This window comes from Caloenas nicobarica, chromosome 3 (genome assembly GCF_036013445.1).
Source record: "Caloenas nicobarica isolate bCalNic1 chromosome 3, bCalNic1.hap1, whole genome shotgun sequence".
In the NCBI taxonomy this organism is placed as follows: Eukaryota; Metazoa; Chordata; class Aves; order Columbiformes; family Columbidae; genus Caloenas; species Caloenas nicobarica.
In genome coordinates, this window is record NC_088247.1 from 86,074,366 (window position 1) to 86,093,283 (window position 18,918).

The 18,918-nt window shown below is 35.4% G+C and overlaps 1 protein-coding gene across 1 annotated transcript in view; it reads left to right on the forward strand.

The window, feature by feature from the left end:
- The window catches only part of CRIM1 (cysteine rich transmembrane BMP regulator 1), a 192,906-nt gene that overhangs the window by 96,907 nt on the left and 77,081 nt on the right, over positions 1-18,918 (forward strand). Inside the window, exons 4-5 of the mRNA XM_065630951.1 lie at positions 1,458-1,578; positions 17,677-17,798. Coding sequence (XP_065487023.1) covers positions 1,458-1,578; positions 17,677-17,798 — 243 coding nt within the window. The remainder of the gene's footprint in view (positions 1-1,457; positions 1,579-17,676; positions 17,799-18,918) is intronic.

An 18,918-nucleotide genomic window follows, 5' to 3' on the forward strand; every position in this document is an offset into this window, starting at 1 on the left:
TAATTTGATAATTGCCTTTGTCGAGATGAGTAACTGCAATCTTTCCATTTAAATTTACTAACTTTCTGCATTGCTCCACCAAATGGACTTGAATTAAATTTGTGAATTTCTCAGTGAGAACTTCTTGAATTTTCAGGTTGCTCCGATTTAGCAGATAGCTCCATGTCCCAAATAACTGGGAAAAAGGCAGATTCTGATTATCACTTGTACAGAGGATACTCATGTACTTTGAAAGTTAACAGGCTTGAGGATAAATCTACTGGTCTTAACCTTGATGAGCTGCAAGCTGGTTTCATTGAACTTGTACTTTCATTTAGATACTTAACATATGCTAAATAGGTGTAATGCTGAGACTGGTGTCTCATTATGACCAATTTAATTATTATTGCTGTGTACCTCTGAGTACCAAGCCTGAAAAATGTGGGACTGGATGACAGAAAATGGGGCTGGGAAAGGTCTTGGCTCTTGCGCGAAGTGCGATGTAGCGTTGCCAGGCGGCTTTAGCACTGCAGAAAGTGGCTGCAATAGTGTCAATACTGATGTAATCAGGGATATGGTACTGTGTAATTTTCCGTCTGATAACATTCTGTTCATCCTGCCTACTCAGTCACAGTAGGTAGCTTATCTCTTTAAAGAGGGAACCATGTTTATTCTGTACTTTCTTAGTATAATTATGATAAGGAATAGCAAATAGATAATGCCTAAGCTGGTATTGTTTGTTAACATGGGAGATTTAGGACCAGATAAGATAAGGATGTTTTTCAGCTTTCCTGATTATGATTCATAGGATTAAACCTATATTCAGCCTGATTTTTTTTTTCCTTTGGCATATTTAAGCATTTGTTGCTTTCTAAGAGGCGTCAATCAGTCTTACTAGTTATATGGAATTTTTGTCTTGTTAATGCAGATTGGTAAATTGCATTTCTTTTTCGCCACATATAAATACCTAAACTATGCAACAGAATGAACTGATCCTTAAAAATGTAAATTACATGTGCAGGCATAAATCTTTAATAATGTTGTGGGTTTTTTAATTTTCTGTAACACAGATATTTTACTTTTTAAAGAGACTTTAATCAGGAAAAAAATAAGAAATTAATTGTTAACTTTTAAAAGCCGTGGGGAAAATATATTCTCAGTAACCTAGTATATTTGTAGTAACTAATATTATTCACAGCTGTAATGATTGTTTAAGGTTTCCTGTCTAACTTTTATAATATTTTTTTTTATTAACTAGTGTTAGTTCAGTTGCTTCCCAAGTCAATAATTTTTAAAAGTGAATCTTAAATACAATGAAAGTCTTTTTGTAGTGTTACCTAACAAGTATCCATTCATTAGGTAATTCTTCTGACTTAAATTAACAGGCTGGTGCATAGCTGGTTACTTATGATGAAGTATTTTGCTAAAAGCTTCTAAAACGTGAGTAAAAGGAGTTTTCTTCTCCCCTTGCTTCTTAGTGTTCAGTGTGGATTGCAGCACAGTCGAATGTCCTCCCGTTCAACAAGTTGTTTGCCCCCTGGATAGCTATGAAACCCAAGTCAGGCTGACGGCTGATGGCTGCTGTACCCTGCCCACAAGGTTGGTGTCTTGATGGCTGAGTATTGTTAACTTGTTCTCTACAATTCAAGTGCTGTAAACACAGGATAATAATGCATACTTCTATGGCAATGAATGTTAATACAGAATAAAAGATATATGAAGTAGGTTAAAGGTCTATGAGACTGATAAAAGTTCCACGAAATCTTTTTGAAGCAGAAGAAAATTCTTGGTGCAAAGGCATGAAGCTGATTTTTGCTAAAATTATTTGAGAGGTTTGTGCTTTTTAGATTGATTTGGGTTTTTTTTCCAATGTATTCAATTAGTTTTATAAAAGTAAATTATTTTAAGAAACTTTTGAAGGTCTCTGACGGTAAGGAGTTAAATGATGGTGATAACAGAAAATATGCCAGAGAAAGTCTCACCTAGTTAAAGAGAAAATGTTATTTTGTGTGTGTGGAAGACTACTATAAGAAGCTGAAAGATGGTGGCTATCTGGAACTGTAGGGAAACAGAAGCTTCAAGTACTTCCTTCCATTTTACTTCTGTTGTTACTGAAGTAGGTATAATTTATTACAATTCAGAAAAATAAGACAATTTGGAGTTGATTTTGTTACAAAATTCTGCACTACTGTTTCAGCTTCTGTTTTTACAGCAGACTTCACAAAACCTGATTCAGCAATATGCATAATAAGTATGAATTCAAGCAAAAAGTACCATTAATGAAAACATTTTACACACCATACAATTTTGTCATATTCTCAACCCCTCGTGAGATTGTAAAGGAGTGATAAATTTGCAAAGAATTCAGAAAGCAGATGATGGCGAATGTTGGACAATGAAACAGGGATCTTCCCTGTTGAGTGCCCTTTGGGTACACATTTAATATGGTGACTTCTTTGAAACAGTTGTTTCCATGAAATATGAGGAACTCTTATTGCATGGAGAGTTAAAAATGCATCTATTAAAAGAAATAAAAATAGGGCAGGAAAACAGATGTGAAGACAGTAATCCTGTCTATTGAAATTTGAAAATATATTTCTAAACTCAACACATTTTATTTGTAATTGTAGAATATACATCGTAGTCTGCTACTTAAAAAATACTTATTATCCTTATTCAGTGAATGCTACAAATGTTCTTTCGTTGAGAGTTTGTTGGGTGGTTTTTTTTGTTTTGATTTGGTTTGGGGTGTTTGGGGGTTTTTTGGTTGTTATTTTTCCCTAAATTTTGGACCAGAACATGGTATGGATTCTAAGTATCCTGTCTTTATTCTTTAACATATTCTCATTAACCTTCCTAGGAATTACGAAAATTTCATATTAGTTGAGAGCTGACCAGGCTAGTTGGGATTGCACAGTAGTCTGTTGATTTTTAACTAGTCATTGTATTGGCTTTGCTGCCAGTACAGCTCAGCATGTTCAAGACAAATAGAACAAAATACTACTAAGGAATGAATTTGGAAAAATAGATTATAAAGTAAAGAAGCAATCTCAGATTAAAATTTCATGAGTTTCTAGTTTAGATTAACACTTGGAAAGCTTAACACAATAGAAAACTTAGATTAATGGTAGATTTTTACTTCCAAATTTGTTTCAACTTGCTGGATTAAAAAGTGATGTATAGGCCAAATTATTTTTTGTTTCCCAGGAGTAAAATTGTGTTCTGTTTTTCTGCAGTCTAACATAAGTTGTGGTTTGATTTTTCTATTGCTTGCATGGAGAGAATAAATAATATCCCCTTTATTCTTTGTAGATGATAACTTCAGTGTTCCCTCTATCAGGGAATGAAGAGTACCAAGAAAATAAAACTTCTTTTACTTCAGAAAAATGACCAGTTGGAAATATTTTCTATTTCTAGCACACACATGGGAAGAGATCTTAAATAAAACACCTAGAGCACACGTCCTTGAAAGAATCTTTTTCTTTCTTTGATAATGTATACAAATATAACCAGTTGTTTTGCTGTGTGTTAACTGTACTGAAATGTCTGAAGTGTATTTGTACATGTGCGTGGTACTTAAGTGACAAAACCAGTATTCTCATATCCTGCACACAAAGACCCCGATTGTACAAGCAGGCTTAAAGTGTGTGAATTATTAGGTAACTGTAAATTGCACCGAAGCCTCTCAGAAGTCAGGTTGCTCTGCACTACTAATATCAGAATTTAACAAGGATCAGAACTGGGATAGTTGAGTTCTTGCCTCCTGGAGTCTTATGATCAGATCTGAGAGGGTTTCGTGTTAATCTCTGTCCTCCTTGATGCCTAAAACTGGAAAAAAAGCCCCCATAATTAGCATAACCCAGTCTGAGTCTGCAGGCAGGCTGAAACAATTATAGGTGTCTTTTACTCCACCATTAATTTTTAATTTTGTGGCTCAGTCTGTGTTGCAGTATATAGTTATTATGTGGGTTGCTGGATATTTGGATTGCCTTAATTCAACCAAGGCAATAATGCAGTTTTTAATAAAGTGAGAAAAGAAGAAAAGCCGAATCTGGCAGCAGTAAGATTGTAGAGCTACTTGTTGTGTGCCTGCTAGAAATTTATTTAATTATTTAGATTTTAATATACTGCTGTGCTTCTTAAGGAAGACAGTGCCATGGTCATCATTCACATGCTGTAGGTAAAGATACCATGTGAAGGAAGGAATAGAGGAACACAGACATGAGGATAATCAGAAAAGAAAGTTTGGATTAAGGTTAAAGGGAAGAGAAGTATATGTCTGAAAAGAGTGAGAGCAGAAAGGGAAGCTAAGTTCAGTTACTTGGAACATGAAAGTCAATCCATTTGGATGCAGGTTCAGTGTTTCCTCAGATTTTGGAGCTTTATATTTGAAGCCAGGGTCTGTGTCCCACATGAAACTTGTATTTCAAAACTGTGGAAAAAGTCAAATAAAGTGCAGATTTATGAATTAATGACCCTGCACTGGGAAAGGGGGATATTTTTCCTTAATTTTGGAATTTCTTACTAAATTCATGGTGAAATACTAACATTGCATTGACTGTGATTCAGTTTAGAATCACGTAAATCCATGTCATAGCTCTTCCTAATCATTAGAATTAAGTTCAAAAGAAGTGACAGTGTATGTTTTAATATAAATTTGAGAATAATTTATTAAAAGCAAAGAGATGGTGTTTCATAATGTCATAGACTTTAGACTTCATGAAAATATTTTTGTTACAATTTTGGACTTTTCCAAGAAATTATTATACAGTTAATTGTTTCATTTACTGCCACTAAAATAAAGGTTTAACACTAGCAGAACCGGAGAGGCGTCTAGGAGAGTGTCATGACTGAGGCTGGATGGCAGTGTCACTGACTCAGTTAAGTAGCCGACAACTTCACAGACAGCAGGAGCAGATTTCACTTCTCACATCTTGTTCTTGGCTGGTTTCTTGTGTGTAAGATGCTAGGAAAACACATCCTTAGGTCTGGTGTTAAGTTGGCTTTTTTTTTTATGAGTGAGCTCTTGAATATTGAAAACTCCTCTTGCAATGCTGGGGAAAAATGGGAATAGTAAATAAACATCTGATACTTTAAGTTCTTCTACCTGCTTTCAGAGGTTCCATTTAGTTTCGCACCAATTTCTAGTGCAGTGCTGCAACCGGAACAGCCTGCTGATTCGGCATTGATATCAAAATACCAGTCTCAGACTGTCCTGAGACACCTTGAACTTGCAGTTGTTATGTTAGGAAAGCTAAATATGTCTCTCTCTGGGCTTGGTAAAGGTGCTCTCTTCTCCAAGAAGCTTACAGAATAAAAATGTATTAGAGCTCTTACAGAGAACATGTTATCACAGTTTTGTTAATGTAAGTTTGTCACCTGTTACAAAGTTAAATTAAGAGACAATATAGAATCCATTATCTTCAGATGCTTCCCATTTTTCTTCTATGAATGAATTTTCTTCCAATTTTCAGATCCCTTTGAGAATTTATTTGTAAGTGTAAAAATCTTTATCAAATATTTTAATTTTTTTACCTATGAAGAATGGAATGTAACAACAGTGATTAGTGCTTGTTTATATCTTTATTGCTCGCATGGTTGTGTACATTTTTCGTCGGATTATATACAATGGAGTAAATGGCATGTTTGGATAAATTTGCACCAAAATACTTTTGGATTATTTTTTTTTTATTTCTGACTGCTCTCTTTATTAGAATTATTTGGAAATTTATTCTTTAGTAGGTCTCCGATTCTTGCTCGAATTATTATCCCACTGCTTCTGTGCCTTTTTGCCTTCTATAATCTAAGTATAGTCTCTTCCTTTGTGCCAGGTTCCACTCTGCTGTTGCCTGTTATAAATCTGGTAACTTCAAGATTCATTCAGCGCTCTTTTATCTTGGAGATTTTTCCCCCCAATCCACCTCCACCCCCCATCTCCAGCTATTTTTGGTCAGTCTTTTAATAAAACCAGATAAACCAAAACAACTGTAGAGAACTAAAAAGATGTTAGTCTGTGCCAATATTAAAAAGAACAAAACTAAGTAATTAAAGTCTGATTAGCTTGATATCAGTTCTGAGGAAAATAGCAGGAAAACTGTTAGAGGATTGAATTGAGGATTAAAGAATGTAAATATAGCTAAAAGTGACTGATGTTGCTTTGATAGAGACAGTTTTATGAAACTTAATTTTGTCTTTTGAATATACTAAGCTTGCCTTGAAAATCCAACCATCACAGTGCGTTCCTTCTCAATTTCTGTCTTCTGTAGTCACCAGTCCTTTTCCTTGTACTGGATTCCAGCTAACAAAAATTAAAAATTAATATTGCCTCACAGGGTTTACTTTATCAGATGGACATGTATCCTCTTCCCCAAACTACTTAACATTGAAAAAGTGTATTTCCCACACCTGCCCTCCCCCAGATTTTGGAAGTGAATCAGTCCTGATGAGTCAATGTCATTGTCCTTTGCCTCCTGAGATGAACTCTTGCAGCATGCACATGCTGGCTTGAACATCTTGCTCATATAATGCTGATATATAATAATATCCTTCTGAGAGGAGTAAAGCATCTAGAAGTATGTTCACCAAATCCGAAGAATAAGTTTGCTTAACATACTTCTTTTAAAAAGCTTATGCCATAAGCCTGAATATGTTTTATACTTTCTAGAAAAGGTTCAGAAATAATTGATATGTTTATCCATCAAAATCCCTAGTACCTTGTTTTCTATCTGAATCTTAGCTTTAAAAAAGCAGTTTTGAGGTGGTTGTGGTGGGAGGAGGAGGGGAAAAAAATTAAGGCATAAGACAAGCAGAAATCAAGTTATAGAGACAGAAGCTTTAAGAGCAGTGAACTGGTTAATAAATCTAGACGAAACAGGAATACAAGTCACAATGACTATTTCATATGTCAAAAAAATGAAGAAGAGCTTTTTACAGATACAATCTTGCAAGATTGGAGCCCAAAACACTTGGACTGAAGGGGTGAGCAAATGAATACTCTTTGAATCAGACCATTTCACTCTCACTTAGTTACAGATAGCTGGACAGAGTTGCAAATGCAGAACTCTCAATTGGCTTGAGTAGCGTGGCTAAGTAGTATTATAGGTTTATTGTTTAGAAGAAGACCTTTGAAAAAGTTTCTTAAATGAATTAGTCATAGAACTTTTTTCCTTGTTTGAATAGCTTTTTTCCCCTGTTGTTTTTTCTTTGTACGTGGCTAAAATGTCTCAATCTGGGGCTGCTGCGAATGGCAGTGCCACAGTTTGGTCTGCAATATGGTAAAGAAGTGAAATATCCTCAACCAGCAAAAGTATTAGTTCTCTGGACAGTATAGTAAATTATTTTTTTGTTGTTATCACCATCTCAGCCCTGTTGGAGGGACAATTTATAAGTGCATGTTGTCTTCCCCAAGCATAAAGCTTTATTTAGAAAACAGCTCAGCTTCCCCCCCACCCCCAGTTCTTAAATACATTTTTATACAGCTAAAGAAAATGGGTATACCCAAGGTTTATGTTTAACTACATTTGGATAGAAATTGAATACAACTTAGAACAGTACAAGATCAGATTTTAATATCACATTTAATTAAGTAAAATTACTTTTCAAGGGATCAAATAGTAGGCATAAAGTAAATTTACAAAAATATGTTTCACTTTAAGGATAATCTATTAAATTAAGAAAACACTCTTTTGCTTCTGTCCTGTACTAAAATATTTTTAGCATGTGTGCTTTATTTAGCAGTTCTAAAGACATTAAGGAATAGTATCAGTTTATATTAGTCTCTAAATTTTGTAAACCATCGCTGAATTGTTTTGATTCCAAAGGAAGAAATTGTATGTTTTATTATTTGTAGTCTTTTGTTTCCAATAGAACTTTGTGCTGTCTTAGGCACAATAGAGATGCCACTTGAGAAATTCATCATTAGCAGTTTTGCTTTTATTTTTCAAAAAACTTGTAGATACCAGCTAAGTCAACCATGCTGTCTTTTCCTGTTAGTAAACTGACACAGATATCCTGTAGCAGGTGTTTACACAAAAATTGCACCTCTTCAGAAGCAATTTTAAATTATTTATGATTTTTTTTATCCTTCTAGATTACTTTGCCCAGTAAGCAATTGCTTTTAATATACTTTATCCCCTTTTATGACATTTGGACCTGTTGTCATTGTATCATCTACTGTGTCTGCAGTCACAGCATTAGACCTACCAGCCAATATTCTATATTTCATGTTCCACCAGTGTATAGGGGATCCTAGTGGGAGCTACACATAAACCAGCACAGTTCTTTTCTTCTCGTTTTATGGCAGCCATCAGAATCGTAACTTGGAAGCCTATAGCTGTACTTTCTCTTTTAAGCTAGTTCCCATTTATGTTTGCACTGTATTTGAGAGTACCCACACGCAGCTTGTTGGATAATGCTTTTTTCTTCTGTTAGCATCTGTAGAGGTGGCCTCTGAGTCCCTGGTTACCTTTGCATCTGCCCCACTCAATAGGAGGTGTAGAGTACACCCTTTCTGTTCGTTCTTCTTAGCTGCTTGGCTGGGCCAGATCTTTTCTCTGTCATTCCTTATCAAAATATGACACAATTCTTGCATTTGGAAGACCTTAATTTTATGATACTTCGGGTATCACTAGAGGATTCACCACTTAGATTTTCCCAGCCTTCTTTAGAGGGCGGTCATGATTTTTCAGGGTGTGTAACTTTTTCTCTTTTCCCCCTGCACCAGTCACCTCTCTTAAGCAACTTTTGCTGATACAGAGGTCTCCCTTGTATTTGTTCTAGAATTTTAGATCCTTCTCCTCCACCCATCTCATCCTCAAGAAATGGTATCCAAGAGAAAGTGGTTGTGGATCCCAGTATTTGTTAAAGGAAAGTTCAGCTGGAACTGGTAAGACAAAATGCATATCCAAGCACCTGCATCTTCCTGGGATTTCTGTTCAGGGCTTGACTTCTGAGTAACCTCAGTAGCTGGACCAAAGGTCTCACAAAACATGGTAAGGGTTCTGCAGAAACTTTGCTATGCCTTCAGTTCTTATATCAGTATCTTAGAAACTCCAGTTTCTAGCTATCATGGTGAACTTGCTCAAGTAGTTCCTCCTGTAGCAGAATGCTTTGCCATCTCAAGTACATCTGAACATCCAGTACCATGCTGTTGTAACACTTGATGAATTGGGAACACTGTTCCTTACCAAAGAGGCAGAGTTTGTATCGAAGGAAAGCTCTCCATTGATGCCAGTTGAACCCATCCCACATCAAGCTAGGGCTTGCAATAGGGTTTTGTTTGTATTAACAGAGTTGATAAAAAGTCTAAATAGAAAACTGCAATTTTGCGAAGTTTCGTAATGTCTGGAAATAGGTGCTTACCCATTTTCTTGTATTTTAGTCTTTAAAGATAAATCCTCAAAAGTTAGGAAACAGCAAATGTTTTTCCCAGGAAAACAATTTTTCTTCATTCAGGTCTGCTAAGTGAGAAAGTGATATTCAGTTCTGTTTGCAGACTGCACTGTACTGAGTATCCATGAAGAGCAAGGATAAAAGGGCACGTGTGTGACCCTTATAGGTGACCTATGTTACATGTCAATCGTTTCCACATTGGTCTTCCAGGAGATGTAATGAATTGCTAAATCCAATGTTCAGGCAGTGCCTTTCTTCCTCCCTTGTTACAGCTGCCTCAGCAATTCCTAGAGGTTCTCAGTGTGATGGTAGTTATTGCTGCCTGGGCATCCAGCCTCACAATGTGGGTTGTTTTGGCAAGCAATCATATTTTTGCAAAGTCTACAAATGAGAAAAATATTATAAGTTGTTGGGCTTGTTGTTGTTTTTCTTTTTTTAAAAAAACAAAACAAAACAATACTTCAATAAATATTGAACAGAAGCTCTTGAAACAAGACATTTCTGAAGCCTGATGGCTGACTTTGGAGTGTCAGAGACCTGTAAGAATGGAAACCTAAGAGTGTTTTGAGAAGAAATAACATGTGAATCTTCTGCAGAATAAGCTGTAAGATTCCTGCATATTTTATAAGATCAGCTTTTTGCACCTGTATTATAGAAGTTAAAAATGCACATCCATGCTCTTCCACCAACTCCTAGGAAGTACGGAATTGCAAAAGCCTTCAAGACAATGCTACTTAAAGGAAGAAGCACATTTCCCATAAGCAAAAAAACCCAGTATTTGCACTGACGAAGGAAGTATTGATCATAGTTATGCAAGCAGCTTCCTTTTTTTTAGGTATGCACTTTTATGGATAAGTAGTACTTTAATCTGACCATGCACTACATCAATGGTCTATTTATGTATTCACTGTTAATCTTAAGAAATTTTATCTCAGGAAAATTAAAGTAACTCTAGTTGCAGTTACTTTTAGATGATGTTTTGTGCTTGGAAGTAGAATGAGACTGTATTGTCTGTAGAATTTGGTTTTATTTGCATTCTTAACAAGCAAGCTGGTGTTTGAACTCTTCCAATTTATAATAAACTAGTAGACATACCTTTCTGTTACAAATTTTTGGTTTGAATTGTCAGTCTAAGAATTAGTCTGGACCTTGATCACACTGAATATTGCTCTCCCTCCTCCCTTCAAGACTTCTCACTCTATTTTGTTCCATTTCTTTTACTTAATCAGCTCTTAACTTGTTTGGAAATGGAATAGGTGATTTAGTTCAGAATAATTTCTGACTTGAACAGGTGAATTTCTGTTTGTATCACAGAGATCAATAATGTCTTTGACAGTTGTGTTAAAACTCACAACTGTACAGATGCCCAGAGAAACCCATATACATAACAAAGCAACAGAATTATCACTTGGATGTTTGCATTTCAGAAGGGAAGTAGACATGAGAGTTTCCAAGCAGTTTCCAACAGTACACACAGCAGATGATATTAACATTATAAAAGTTATATGACAAGAGTTCAAAGTTGTGTTTCCTCTGCAAAACAGCAGGAAATATTGTGTTGGACTTCAACAGCCACAAACTGCTGATTTTTTTCCTTCTTAAATTATTTAATATTTAGAAAGTGGAACTGACAGTTGTGAACCAGTTCAAAATAAAAAGTAGTCTCTCACTACTCTTCCTTGAAATGTCATTGGTGGAATTTCAAGAATCTTATTTTTAGAAAATGTTACACTTCTTACATATGTGGTTCCCATTACATGGAAAAGGCCTTATTAATTGAACGGAGTTGTTTGGTTTCAGAAACACTGGGATTCTGGAGCAATCTTCTGGCCTCATTTTTAAATTTGGGCCATAATGAAATAAATTCATAAGCTAAATGATCATCTAATGGTTTGCCCTTTTTTGGGGGAAGGTCATATTTGCCCCTTCTGGACAGTTTGCTTTCTGGCCTCTCTCATATGAAAACAGCATGAAATAGTTCCCAAACAGTCTTAGTCAATTTATCCTTCCTAAACTCTTGCAGAAATGCCCAAGAGGGTGGTCAAACACTGGAACTGGCTTTCTAGAGAGGTGGTTGATGTCCCAAGCCTGTCAGTGTTTAAGAGACATTTGGACAATGCCCTCAATAATATGCTTTAATTTTTGGTCAGCCCTGGAGTGGTCAGGCAGTTGAACTAGATGATCCTTGTAGGCCTCTTCCAACTGAAATATTCTATTTTAATCAGAGGCACGAGAAAGGTGTTTAATACCACAAATGGCATGGAAAAGCTAAACATGGAATAATTTTTGACTTTTTTCTTGCAAAGTAGAAAGAGTGGACATCAAATTAAACAATCAGATAAATTACAAAATAATGTGGTTTGGGACGGAAGATTGGTAGGGTGGGGTTTTTTGTTGTGGGGTTTTTTTTATTTGCTTATGTTGAGTTTCATGGCTTAGTTTGAGGGAAATATCATTCAGGAGTAAGAAAGTTTGATGTTACAGGAATGTTGAAGTTAGTGAATTACTTTAAAAAACTATTATTTGCAAGTGATTTTTTGACCTGAAGTCCTTAGGGGTTATGTTTTATTTGTAAGAGGATCAGATATTTTAATTCCTCATTAAAAAGTAGTGAAATAAGAAAAGAAATAGTTCTTATAATACCAGATTACAAAGAATTGTATAACATCTTAACTAATATCTTATCTTTGATTTTGAAATGTTTATTATATTATGAAGGGTTAGGCTGATAGCCTAAGTAAAGAGTAACTGAGGTACCTAGTGGTAAAAAATGCAGACAACTTCCAACAGAGGAAAACATAAGCTGGTATGGCAAAACATGAGAAAAATGCAAGGTTGGGCTGGTTTATATTGTGTTTTATTTCATATAGTGATGAATTCAAAAAGGTCTATACATATATCGGTACACTTAAAGTCAGTGCACTTGGCAGGTGGCTGTACTATGGGTTCCATGGCACTACTTTTTTGTGATGGTTCTCTTTTCCTGTCTCCATCTGGGAAACAGACCAGTTGATATAACATTAGTCAAAGGATGAAATCAAGACTTTTAGTCAAATGAACTCTCTGGATTCTAATCAGCTTTGGAATGATGGTAATCTACTTGATGTGAATGCTGGTTTTACACCTTTTTCCCTTGCTTAGCATCTGTTTGCTGTTTCCTAACATTAAGAATATGTAAAAGATGCACAAAACCAGTTCCCCTTTCAAAGTATATTTAAAAGCTAGATAGCCACCTTTTGTAATATTTAAATGTTCCCTGTGTATAAAGTTTACTATACTCATGGAAAAATGCACTGTTATTTTGAGTATATATTTGTAAAAATATCCAGAATTTTAGAAAGGAATTCTTACTTAGGATCACACTACCTTTGATTTCTTGATAAGTGAAACCACTGGAGAATTAGAATAGGAAGGACTTCCATATTAGTCATGTAATTCACACAGAAGTGATGCAAAACTTCTGAGCATGTGGAAATGATCCAGTAATAAATGGTATAATCAACTTCCACAGTTCTTCTGCCATCTCTTTCTACAGGTTTATTATTGATCTCCAAAATAAAATACTATGAGCTTTCCAAGGGAAAGGAATATTTTCATTACTGACTTGCTTAGTCATATCCTGAACTTGTAGGCTAAACTCTCCAGTCTGTATGTCTGGAGATTTAGGAAAATCCTAGCTGAACTTCTTGTATTAGATTCCAGCAAGGAAAAAAAAAGATGGACTGTGATAAAATCTCCACAGGAATGCAGTGTATGTTTCAGGAATGCTTTTCTCTAGTCTCAGTGCTTCAGACTTAATTTTGGTTTGATCCTCAAAATAAATATCCCTCTCCTCACCCCCTCCCCCCTGCTCCGACCTTTTCATTCACTGGTCTTAAATTATTTTTCCAAGGTGCTCGTTCTTATTTTCCTAGCCATTATGCCTTGTGCCTAATGAACTCTTTTGATCTTACCATCAAAACAGCTTTTCTGAGGCTGCCAAACCCTTCTCTCTTTTCATCTGTTTAATAACACAAGTAAATGAACCAAGCTAATTAGTTTTTAAATAAAAATTGTTATTTACAAGTATTATGTTTGATTTTTTTTTCCTTCGTCCTTTTCCTTTTTGCAGTTTTGGTGACATAAAGGGAAAATAATGATGTAAAAGAAAAAAAATGGGAAAAAAGCACACATACACACATAAAAAAACCTCAAACACGTAATGAAAGTATTTGTTTTAAAGAACTTAAAAAATTGAAATGAAAAATTAGGCCATTTGTATTACTGAAGCAGTTACCTTCATCAATCTGTAAAGTTAATGAACATCATCTTGTTTCTGGTCCTGTATATACTTCCTTCCCTTGCTCAGTTGAAAATCCTAGGATTACTGTTCTTACTACCTTCCCCCCCCCCCCCCCCCCCCGCCCCTTCTTTTTTAACATGAGGAACTATAGAGAATTCTTTTTTCTAGCCAGGTTGATTCTGTATTTTCAAGATTTCAGTACAGCTGACTTGTACTTGAGACTCTGGGTTTCTTTCAGGCCATCTCACCACTTTTCAGTGCTCCATGAAGTCTCTCTTGCACGACTGTTTGATTCTCCTGTTTTGTTTTGTTTTCTTTCTGGGCTCTCTTATTAGGGGACATTGTATTCTCTTACAGGACTGTTCTGCGCTAAAAAGACATGTTCTTCCTTCCTGACTTGTGCTATGGTGTAGCTTCCTAAGGGATGTATTTTCTTAGAGCCTTTGCCAATAAGGTGTGTGAGGGGGAGATCTTGAGTTCCAAGTTCTTGGTACCTGAAGTATTGACCTCCTTTTAATCATGGAACTTTTGGATGCCACCATGCTATTTGATGTCACAGTAGTGCCACTGCAGGCTGTGTAGAAAAGACAGGGTATAAAATTGTCTTCTCTCTGGGAAGGTTTCCTTGTAGTAACTTCACTGTGCCTGTTTCACTTTCGGCAAGTTATGGTGAGAGAGAGAACAGATCAGAGGCAACATTGCGCCTTACTGATCAGCAGACCGAACTGTTAAATTTTATAGAAATTACTATGAGAGGGACCATAGCCACTATCAACAGGCTTATCACAATCTGGCCTATTAAACTTCTTCAAACCTAATGCTTAATACCAAGGCTAAGGTGCTCACATCCTGCAGCTGGAGAGCTGCCTGGGATAGAGCACAGAGCTGGGCTACAACTTCTCTCTGTCCATCTGCTCCAAGAGGCGCTTCAGAAAAACCTAGTACTATAAAGCTCATTTTGCTCTCTTACTAAGAACAGGATCACTTATTCCAGATTTCCAGATGTTGTTGTTTTGGCAGTGCAACAGCCGTGCTCGGCTACCAGAATTCCTTCTTTTTTTTTTTTTTCCTGAAAGACTTCTGTCTCCAAAACAATGTTTTCCATGCTAATAGCCTGGACGATGGTCAAAGGTTTTCCTAGCAGAGCCGGCTGAAAAGAATGCAGACTATTTAGAAGTCCATCTGAGACCATTTGCTGCTTTGACATTTTCCTATGCATGGATTATTTTTTAACCAAATGGGAAGTCAATTTATAAAATGTTGGAGGGTGGGGTTTTGTTTGGTTACACTGTGAATGACTATGTGAAGCTTTGATGACTCTGAATGGGAGGGAGTCTTTTCTGCAGAAAGGAACATTGGCTCCCACTGGTCTTTTAAACATCTTTTTCAGCCCTTCTTCTGGAAGGTTATCTTAAATTATTTAATCTGGTGATTGATTTTTTTTTTGGTGTTTGGTGTTGTAGTTTTTCTTTTTTTAAAGCAGTTGACTGGGGAGAAAATGAGAGGGGAAAGGTACAAGTTATTAATCTCATCATTTGATACTCTTCTGCAACTCAAATCATCAATGATAATGAATGTGAGGCAAAGAATAAAGAAGATACAGGCATGTCTGAAAAAGCTTATTGTGAAGGCAGTAAAACTAAGAGTGGTAATTTCAGCTCATGAGACTTGGAAAATCAAGGTTCACAACTATATTTCCGTCATGTGTGCCATTTTCTCTGTGAAGGACATGAATTTTCAGGAAGTTTGATCTATGTATTTTTCCAGAGGTTTTCTGGATCTTGAATATAGGGTGGTTGAAGTGAAACCTAGTATTTTTATGTAGGCTTTTAATACCCCTTTTAGATTGTGTCTGTACTTTTTTGTTATATGTGTTTTAATATTTTTTTTCATTCTTTAGTAATACATAGGCATTTATTTCTGTGTTTCATTCTTCTTACAAGAGAGAAGCATCTTCCAAAGCAATGTCTGCTAGATGGGTTAAGTTGTAAATTCCTTGAACCTGACAGTGCTAATTGTTGGGGTTTGGTTTGGTTTTGTTTTTCTGATTGCTAGAGGTCATATTTTTGCTTTTTTTCTTTCCCGCCCCCCACCCCCTGCAATAAGTATCTTCCTTTTATTGGGGCAGAAAAAGGTGAGATATTAGTACGGAATTTTATAAGATTACTTATAGAGTTATCTTAAAGGGAAACTGCTGTCACAAACCCTTTGGGTTTTTTATTAGATTCCCCCTTTTTTTGTATTTACAAATAAATCGAGAAGAAAGTAGAAAAGCAAATGTATGATAAATAAAACTCATATTTTTTGTTAGTTTACTTTGTTATCCTTTACTGCTACAGTAAGCAGAATATTAGTTTAAAAAATCCTTGAAATGCCTATTTTAAAACTGTCACTATACTGTAATATATATGTGCACATAGAGTTAAATCGCTTCACTTTATCATGACATATTTAATGTTATTTATGAAACGTGATAAAATACTGTTTTTTCAAGGACTCATCCCTTTATAGTAACACACTGCTATAATGCAATATTTTAAGAATCCTTTTCAGATAGTATTATAAAGGTTCTGTGAGATTCCTTGACTTGTATTTCTTCTTGCAAATTTCCTTTTGAGTAATACGTTACAGTGGATAATATAACCACATTATCTAACACTGAGCTTAAAGGGAGAGATACTAATCCTGTGTCTGTTGAGAGGTGGCTCTTCCTCGTTAATTGAACCCTGGTCTGAGATGAAGTGTCTGTTGGGCAATCAATGCAACATGCATGGAAGAGGAGAACCAAACTTCATGCTTTTAAAGCATGAAATAAAAGCAAATGCATTTAGTTTTGATGATACTTTTTACTAATGTGTGGTTTAATATGAGGATGGCCTTGGAATACTTAAAATATTTAAAATAGTTATTAATAAGTAGAATTCTTATTTTCCTTTCTTTAACTCACAATTACAGGATCTCCTGCTGAGTTCTTTTTTTCCTTTTGAAGTCCATGTGTATTTGTTGTATGCTAAAGTGTTCTACAATTTTTTTTGCAAAAATATCTGTGTTCCAACTGAAAAATTTAAGTTCTACTCCATGAAGTTTCTCAGCTATGGTATTTGCATATTTCTCTTTGTTCTTTTTGTCTTGTATTTTATTGAATTATTGCTGCTCATCCCTCTGATGTGCCCATTGTTCAGGGCAAGAACTCTGTTAAATGTAAACTCATCAAAAGTCTTAAGTATTTGACTTTTAAACTATTATATTAATCATAAAGCGAAGAATCTGAAAACAAACATGACTGTTGTTGATCTACGTTGTATGTCTTGCAGTTCTTTAGGCTGTTTTCTTAAACAGACAAATAAATACTACATACATGGAGAGAATATTCTTTTTAGAATGATCCAGTCTCTAAAATTAACCACGGTATTTAATATACCTAGCCTCCCACATTATTTGGCATCTCATGTAATTGGTTACCCCTCCAAAAACTGAGGGCAGCACCATCAAAAACAAAGAAGAACCTGCAGTTATTTTCTTTTGGTTAGATTTGATGATTCTTCATGATCTTCCTTTCTCTTTAATCATTCCTTCCATAAAACTGGCTATAATATGGTTTCCTAATGAGACAACACTCTTCTGATGAATGGGTGCAGGTACTGCTTGTTAGTGTTTCACCAATTTTGATTTTTCAGAGAGAATTGGAGGAGAAGCCTAATTTTGCAAGTCTGGAGAATACAATTATTTTCAAACACTCTGGAACTACAGTTTTCTATGTGTTGACATACAGGACTATAGAAGTGCTGGTGTTGCACGGTACCACCTTCTTGTTTGCTTGACCAGCAAACAGTTTGGATGGTTAAAAAAAAAGCTTCAGGATGATAAACTATCTTGTTTGTTGGGTTAATAAAAGATGATTCTAATATATGAATATGCTAATGCTGGAAGTTGTCCTCTAGCCTTCCATTTTCCTCTTGCTTATTCTTTCCCATTATGTGGCTTCATTTATTTATGGGGTTTTCCTTACTGTGCTTTGGTTTCAGATGCGAGTGTCTCTCTGGTTTATGTGGTTTCCCCATGTGCGAGGCAGGCTCCGTTCCCCAGATAGTCTCACGTGGAGATGGAACACCTGGCAAGTGCTGTGATGTCTTTGAATGTGTCAATGGTACGTGATGCTTTTTCTTGTACCCGGACAGGAGGATTTTATCTGTGGGAGATGCTGGGTGTTTGGATATTTTTACCATGTTGTCAAGATCTAAGAGAAATAATTTTCTTGAGGTTCATTCAGTAAGAGGGAACTGGAAGTTCTGCTGAAGGTAAAGTGGGAAACCAGGTCATTTGTAAGTTGTCATGTTTCTTTGATTTCTAAAGCACTTTTCCTTGTGACCCAGCGAATTACAGTTTTAGCAAGGCTCCCTCACTGCATGGTTTTCAGGTACTCCTTTGCCAATAGCAAATATTAGAGTACTTTTAGAAGTGAACTTTTGCTAAGAACTGCAACTGCTTGTTGCAGTACCCGAAACAAAAGCATGCTGTTTAGACTATGGGGTTCACTTTAACATTTGCAAAGTAATTTTTAGCATGATTGTTCAACCTTTGAAAATTGTAAGTCAGTGTAAGAATAGAATGGTTTGCATTCTTTGCTTCCTGATGTAAATGTTTAGGAAATGTTTAAAAACCTTGAATTTGTTATGCAAGTGACTACATCTCAGGACTGCTCTATGCTGTATTTATAGAATGGCATATATGCTATATATGAGTTGGGAAGAGACTTAGATGTTTGACTGTTGGTAGACAGAAGGGGAAAAATACTCTGGAAGAATGGCATGTTCAGATAATTTCTGAGCATAAAAAGTTATATATTGCTGTGGTATTTACTAATTAATATTTATTCAGCAATATTTAATCTTGTTTAGTGGTACATGTATCGTATGTTTGAAATGGCTTTTATTTTATATTCTTCATTGCATATGCATGTGAACATACATAGAGAGACATTTCCCTTGGAGAATATTTGTGATATTTACATGTAGTAATATTTTAAATACTCAAATGCTGATTCAAAAATAATACTTAGTACATATAATGGGACATTATATATAAAAATTAGCTTCTTGAATATGAATAAAAGAACTTGCATCAGGAAGAATCACAGATTATTTAGCATTCAGATTAATTCTTCAATAGATACTGTAGAATTAAATGCAATTTACCTAATTTTTGTTTATATATGCTTGTTACACTAAAGTAATATTCACCTTTCTTTGTTTCATATTTGTGTCATT